The sequence below is a fragment of the Petaurus breviceps genome, unplaced genomic scaffold, assembly GCF_028583685.1.
Source record: "Petaurus breviceps papuanus isolate PSGF00001 unplaced genomic scaffold, PetGlider_PUasm1.0 90633, whole genome shotgun sequence".
Lineage (NCBI taxonomy): Eukaryota > Metazoa > Chordata > Mammalia > Diprotodontia > Petauridae > Petaurus > Petaurus breviceps.
Window position 1 is genome coordinate 3053182 of NW_027187293.1, and position 7956 is coordinate 3061137.

The following is a 7956-nucleotide window of genomic DNA, read 5'->3' on the forward strand; positions in this document are numbered from 1 at the left end:
AGTTGAAATGAAAGATGAGACCAAAATATAAACTTCACCTGCATACATTTGACAAAACCCTCATAGAATAAAAAAAAAACTACTTTAAAGGACTATAGGGGTGTTGATATTATCATGTGAAACATCTATAGCAGAATGAGTGATTGATGGGCTGAAGAAGACTAATGCTTTGGGCAATACTTCTACAAATCTCTTCTTCCCTTGATGCCAATAACTACAGCACTGCTCTTAAAAGGCTGACTAAATCATATGCTAAGGATATTTTGATTCACCAATCTGATGTTTCTGTAAACTCTTGGCCTATCTTATATGCAATTCAAATACAACAAACATTTATTTTATCTTCTCTCTAAGGGACCTCTGCACTTTATCATCTCAGTTTCATTAACCATCCATCATTTCAGTGTCACCTGCAGAAATCTGACTATGGAAGAGTTAGAAATGGGCTTTATCCCCATCTATAATTGATGCTCAGGGTTGCCCAAACAGACCAGCTGAAATGAGGAAAGCCAGAGTTAATGTTACTTAAACTGGTGGCAATAAACCCTGCTAAATCTGGTGAGCTGGCATTAGCTCAAAGTGTATTATCATCCCAAAAGAATATTGAAACACTCAAAGATGACTTTTAAATTAAAAAAATACAGAGACAAAGGAGGGAAAAACTGCCCTGTGCTTAGTAAAGTAAATAATTTTATGAAAAACACCACTTGTCTCAAATGTGAAGAGGAAAGAATAAATAGGCACCAGTTATTACCAAATTCCTTAACTGAGGTCCTGTTTTTAGTCCTGTTATGAAGGCTAATCATTTAGTAATTTAAGAAAGTGCTTTCCTGAGAGCTGGCATTCCAAAAAAGAAGTGATTTGGGGTACTGGACTGTAAGACAAATAAACAGAGCACACAGGATGGCTGCTAGCACAGGTTCATTCTTGATCTGGTCAGACAGGAAAGACACTAAGAAGGGGTTAATAATCTTACTTTATTCTAGGCTAGTTTTCTCAGAAGAGAATTGCCGATAATAGGAACCCAAACTCCTACAGCATTCCCTAATCATCCTTCTCACAGGGGCTGGCAAGAAGCAGTGTGGGGGTGGCAAGTACCCCTACATCTCTATGGGGACAGTCAAGGCACACTTGTGCATCCCCTAAGTCCCCTCAAGCTTCAATGGGGGCCAGTTGAGGCAAACACAGATTTCTCCCAAGCCTTGATGGGGTCTGATCAAGACACTCACAGCTTCTGTGCATTCAACCCTAAGGTTCTCCCTAAGCCTCAACAGGAGCCACTTCAGGCACACATAGTATTCATGTATTCAACCCTAAGGTTCCCCATTCACTGACCAACAGCCACCTTTTTTATAGGGGCAACAGACAAAGAAGGCATATTGTTAGCAATAGCCTCACAAGTTTACATCACCCCATCCCTGTATCTCACTGTGCAGTTGCAGTAGATGTTTGTATTATTTATCATTATATAATACTGAACAAGCATGGTGGAGATGTTTTGAAACATAATTGTGGGAATTCGTATCAAATACCTGGGAACAAGAGATTGTTATGACCATGGATCCTGGAAAACTGAACTCTAAGAAATAACAAAAATCCACTTTACACACACTCAAATTCAGCTTACTTACACTCAAATTCACCTTACTTACATGGACCTACTGAATAAATTTAAAATAATGTAATTTAAGCTCTCTTACAAAAAAAGCATTAGGAATGACAATGCCCAAAGAAGAAATTTCATTTAAGTAGAATGTTTTTGACAATGAAATACAAACATTTAGAAAATTGATAATAGCATATGATATATACAAAATGTATATTTATACATGTATATAATGTGTGTACATAGGTGCATGTAGGAATAGGGACTGGATTTCAGTGATATATGAGAAGAAACATAGTATTTCAGTGTAGGTGGTACCTCTTCTGTAACTTATAGTCTTAGGGAGTGTCTTAGAGCACTGAGATGTTAAATGACTTGTCCAGGGTCATACTGATATTGTGCTACTGAGGTTGTCTTGGTTTCGAGGCTAGTTCTCTATCCACTAATTCAGAGGTGGGGAATCTGTGACCTCAAGGTCACATGTGGTCCTATAAGTCCTCAAGTGTCGCCCTTTGATTGAATCCAAACTTCACAGAATCCCCATTTGTTCTGTGAAGTTTGGATTCTGTCAAAGGGCTACACTTGAGGACCTACAGGGTCACATGTGACCTCAAGGCCGCAGGTTCCCTACCGTTATACTAAACCAAACTGCCTGTCTACATGCATAAGTACATTAGCAAATATGTCCATTCTGTTGTGAATTTTCAACATTTTGCAAGTGTTTGTTGAATGAATTGATGAATACTATTGTACTGTCGGACCTCTGGTAAATAAATTGTATGGTATTTATTGCTTGGAATGTAATCTCTTTGAGAGGAGTTGCTTTATTTTTGTCTTTTTATCCCTAGTATCTGACCCAATGCTTGGCATGTAGTAGGTGCTTAATAAGTTCAATGAACAAATGAATGTATCAGAAAGCATAATTTGGGAAACTGAAGGGAATAAACATTTATACAGTATCTACTATGTAACAGGCAATGTGCTAAGTGATTTTTGCAAATATCTCATTTAATCCTCACAACAATTCTATGAGATGAGTGCTACTATTATCTCCATTTTACAAATGAGGAAACTGAAGCAAACAGTAATTAAGTGACTTGCCCAGGGTCATATATAGCTACCTCTAATTGGTAGAAGAAGAAAAAAATACAGACTACTTTTCTAAGAAAAGTGGATGAAGCCATTTAAGCTTGATTTATAGGACAGTCCTGTCAAGAGAAAGGTAGGAAATGACTGATTCTTGTGCTTGTTTTTTCAGCTGTTTACCTCTGCAAGAGAACAATGCAAAACAAAGCCCGACTGGAGCTGGCAGATTATGAAGCTGTAAGTAACTAATCTTGCATCTTCTCTAGAACATCAAATAAATCAAAACCTTAAGCAAATAGCAATAGAGCACAGGTTCTTTAACTTGCACTCTCTTCACTTGACACCTTCATGGATTGCTGGGATTGGGTTTGGGCAGTGTGAAGAGTTTATTGATTCTGCCCATATCCTGCCCTCTCTCCCCCCATCCATCATGCTGATGAGGCTCTAGAACACAGATCAAGCATCTACTATGATGAGTGTACTGTGCTGATACCTGAGGTTGAATCCCCATTTTATCCTCTGTAGATAGTGTTTGTGCACAATGGTTTGCATGTTGTCTCCTCCGTGAGATATAAAGTTCCTTGAGGGCAAGGAGGGCTTATGCCATTCTTTGTATCCCAAATGTTGACACAATGCTTGGTATATATTAGGTGCTTAAATAAATGTCAGTTGACTGAGATCAGAAGTTCATAGATTTGGGGCCAGAAGGGCATCTAGTCTGACCTCCTCATTTAATAATTGAGGAAACTGAGACCCAGAGATGTTAAGTGCCCTGCCTGACTAGTAAATAGCAAAGAAGGATTTGAACCCAGGTCCACTGACTCTAAATCAGGTATTCTTTCCATTACCCCACACCATCAGCTTCAGTATCACCATAATGATATAGATCAGCCTTTGATTGCATGCCAGGAAATTTGGTGTCCTGGCTTATAAGCTAATGTATAGTCAGAGTTAATTTCCTATTCCTTGGTATGAAGTGGGAGCACTGACAAATGCATTGATTATATTTCTGCAATCCTTCCTAGCATAATTCTGAAAACAAAACAAAAAATCTTTATACAAACTGCAGGTATGTAAGGCTTTTAAATACACTTTAAAAAGTCACTTTTTTAATGATGGTAAAGCTATATAAGAAGACAGCTTTTATTAAGGCTTAGATGCATACATGTATCATTTTAATAATAACTCTACATCTGGCTTTTCAAGTGAACCTAACTATAAGTAACCTGTAGCAGAAAAAGTGGTCTTAAATATCCTTAACCTGCGATATATTTTCAGGAGAGTTTGGCTAGACTACAACGAGCATTTGCCAGGAAGTGGGAGTTTATTTTTATGCAAGCAGAAGCACAAGCAAAGTGAGTATTTGTGAGTCACGATTATTTGTGCACAATGGTGAAGGTTTTCCCTTCCAAGAGAAGTATGGTAATTAATGCTTATTTCCTTTACCACTACATTGTTCACAGAGTTGACAAGAAAAGAGACAAGATAGAAAGGAAGATTCTTGATAGCCAGGAACGAGCATTCTGGGATGTACACAGACCAGTGGTAAGTAAAGGCATGGAACATTTTTCAAGTCTGTCATCTCAACAGTTGTCTAGTGGAAGAGGCCATTTTGAAATGAGAGGTATGGGAGATTATTTTATTCTCACATTGTTCTGACAAGTAGTTAGCAAAACATGACCACTTCTTTCCAGAAGTAGGCCAGTGTTCAACAGCATAGTATCTGATTATTTTATTAAAAGAAAATACAGTCTTATTCTGTGCAGGTGTGGTACAGATGGTTTTGATTCAATCTCTACAATTCAGAATTTTAAGGGTTCCTCCTAAATATTTTTATGTTAAGAAAAGAAGAATACTTGCCTTGCAGTTAAGAGAAATGTGGATTTAAATCTCACCTCTGACATACAAATTTTGTGACCATGGGCAAGTCATTTAACCTTTTTTAGCTTTAGTTTTCACAACACTATGATGGGGACAATTATATTATACCTATCACACAAGGCTGTTGTGAGCCTCGAAGGAGATAATGGGTGGTAAAGTTATTTGCAAAGCTTGAAACAACACATACCAACTCTTGTTCTCCCCTCCATCCCTTCATCCTTGACTGTGGTTGATTGGTTCAAGCATATATTATCAGCTAGCCATGAAACTCTTACTTCCTTGTTGTAGTACTAACGACTGTGTTTATTTGTCACACCCCAAAAATGGGTTACCCCCACCATCCACTATGATCCTAGAAAGTAACCCAATCATGTCAACCTGCTTCATTTTCATTTCTGCATAACAAGCCTCATATTTTTTCCTCTTTTCTATTACATATCTCTGATAAGAAATAGACCTTCTCTTTGCCAAAGCTAATCCTTCCATTTGTGCTCTCAGTCCTCTTTTCTGCTCTTTCATCTTTTCTAGGAGTTTGTCTTATCAATCATACCTTTTCTTTCTCTGATCTTCAATATTTGCTTATTCTCTTTTTTCTCACTATCTATCCATCTAAACTATCTAGCTATCTATGAATGTTTCTCCTATTCTTAAAAAGCCTTCACTTCACCCTGCCATTTTCTCAACCTACATTTCTTCTTCCTCAAATAGCAATATTCCTTTAAAAATTGTTTAAGCTAATTACTTATGTTTCAGCACTTTACACTCACTTCTCAATTCCTCAGTCTAGCTTCTGATTTCACCACTTGATTGATATTGTTTCCTTCAAGTTGTCTCCAATGATCTCCTTTTAAAAAAATTTTATTCTATTTATTTATTCTATTTTTGTTCCATTTATTTATTTATTTTTGAGTTCCAAATTCTTTCCCTCTTCATTCCTTCCTCCACCCACTGAGAAAGTAAGCAATATGGTATCAATTAAGCATGAAAAATCAATTCAAAACATATTTCCATATTAATCATGTCACAAAAAGCAAGAAAAACAAAGAAAGTGAGAAAATTCTACTTCAATTTGTGCTGTTTGTCAATTACCTCTCTGAAGATGGATGGCAATTTTTAGCATGAGATCTTAAGGAATGTCTTGGATCATTGTCTTAATCAGAGTAGCAGTATTTCATAGTTAATTACCCTTAAAATAGTGCTGTTTACATACAATATTCTCATGGTTCTCACTTTACTTTGCGTTAGTTTATATAGATCTTCCCAGGCTTTTCTGAAATGATCCTATTTGTCATTTCTTATGGCACAATAATATTCCAAAAAATCATGTCAGAACTTATTTGGCCATTTTCCCAAAGTGATGGACATCCCCTCCATTTCCAATCCTTTGCCACCACAAAAAGAGCTGTTCTAAATATTTTGGTATATACAGCCTTTTTTCCCTTTTTTCTTTAATCTTTTTGGGATACAGACCTAGCAGTGATATTGCTGAGTCAAAGGATATTCACAATGTTATAGCCCTTTGGGAATACTGTTTTGGGCAAATTGTTCTCCAGAATAGTTGAGCCATTTCACAATTCCACCAACAGTACATAAGTGTACCTACTTTTCCACAGCTCCTCTAGCATTTGTTATTTTCATTTTCTATAGTGTTAGCCAATCTGATAGGTGTTAGATGGTACTCTGAATTGTTTTAATTGTAATTTTTCTAATCCATAGTGATTTAGAACATTTTTTCTTATAACTATAGTTTTTATTTCTTCTTCAGAAAATTTCTTGTTTATATCCTTTGACCATTCATCAGTTAGGGAATATCTCTTGTTTTTTTATAAATTTGACTCAGTTCCCTCTGTATTTGAGAAATAAGTACTTTATTCAAAAAGTTTGCTTTAAAAATGTTTGATATTACTTCACCATCTCTAATACCTTTATAGCAAAATGAAGTTTCCCTGATTATCTCTTTTAACAAGATCTATTTTTTCTTTTGTTTTGTCTGAGATCATGATTGCTACCCCTGCCTTTTTTTTTACTTCAGCTAAATTCTAATAGATTCTGCTCCAGTCCCTTATTTTAACTTTTAGTATGTGTCACCTTTTCTAGTTCCAAAGATCTCTTAATTAAGAAGCCCAATAGCCTTTATTCATTCATCATCCTTCTTGATTTCTCTATAGCTGTTGTCATTGCTATCCACGTCTAATACCTTGATAATTCCTCCTCTTTTAGCTTCTATGACATTGTTTTGTCTTTGTTCACCTTTTAACCCTCTCACTGCCTCTTTTCAGTTGCTATTGTGTGGTTTCCATCCTCCTCTGGTAAATGTCAGTTTCATTAAAATTCTGTTATAGATCCTCCTATTTTCTCTCTATAGGTATTACCTCACTTGGAATATCATCAGTTCTAGTGATAATATCCTCATCATTAACTCTATCCCTGATATCCATCAATCCAATTAGCATCTCTGTACATATGATTTCCAAATTCGGTCCCAATCTCTCTCCCAAGCTCAGTCTTTTATCAGCTATATCTGCTTGATATCTCCACCTAAACATCCCATATGCCTCTCAAACTTAATGTCTAAAATGAACATCATATTTCTTCCAAAATCCATCCATCCTTCAAACTTCCAGCTTTCTACTAATGGTACTATCCACCATTCTTTCCAGCTTCACAAACTTACTTCAGAACCTTCCTGTTATCCTTATATCCAGTTAGAATGACCTATTCTCTCTTAAAATTCTATATTTCACAATCATGCCTTTGTACAAGTGATCCTGCAAGTATATCATGCACTCTAGTCTCCCTCCTCCTTCTAGAATCCTAACTTAATTCAAAAACAGCCTAGACTTTACCTTTTTCTTTCTACCTTCACTTCTCCCACTCATTATTAGCACATTCCCCCTCTCAAAATTATACTTGTCATTACTTAATTGTTCATATAGTTTAGCTCCTGGAGACCAGAGATGATTTTGTTTTGTTTTTTGTATCTTCACTGCCCAACACTTTCCTATATAGTAAATGCCTAATGATAAATGATGGTTCTTATGACAATGATTTTTTCAATCTAATTTCATATTTAATGCATCACTCAAACTGAATCTTCCCCTAAATTTCATCACAGCAATAAATGCTCATTCCAAATCTGCCTACTTATAATCTTTCACCTATTTACATCATAAGTAATGAAATGGTTAAAAGTAATTGGGCCAATGGCAAATCTAGCTCATCTTATGATCATTTTTGTTCTGTTGTTTTTTAAGTCACATCAGATTCTTCATGACTCCCATTTGAGGTTTGTTTTCATTTCTTTTTTTTTTCTTTTTTTGGTGAAGATAATGGAGTGGTTTTCCATTTCCCTCTCTGGATTATTTTACAGATGAGGAAACTGA

General features: G+C 36.0%; 1 protein-coding gene across 2 annotated transcripts in view; it reads left to right on the forward strand.

Moving 5' to 3' along the window:
- RGS7 (regulator of G protein signaling 7) overlaps window positions 1-7956 on the forward strand; it is a 690838-nt gene that overhangs the window by 573022 nt on the left and 109860 nt on the right. For both annotated transcript variants that reach the window (XM_069064480.1, XM_069064481.1), the window contains exons 7-9: window positions 2865-2929; window positions 3971-4047; window positions 4156-4237. In XM_069064480.1, the coding sequence (XP_068920581.1) occupies window positions 2865-2929; window positions 3971-4047; window positions 4156-4237 (224 nt within the window). The remainder of the gene's footprint in view (window positions 1-2864; window positions 2930-3970; window positions 4048-4155; window positions 4238-7956) is intronic.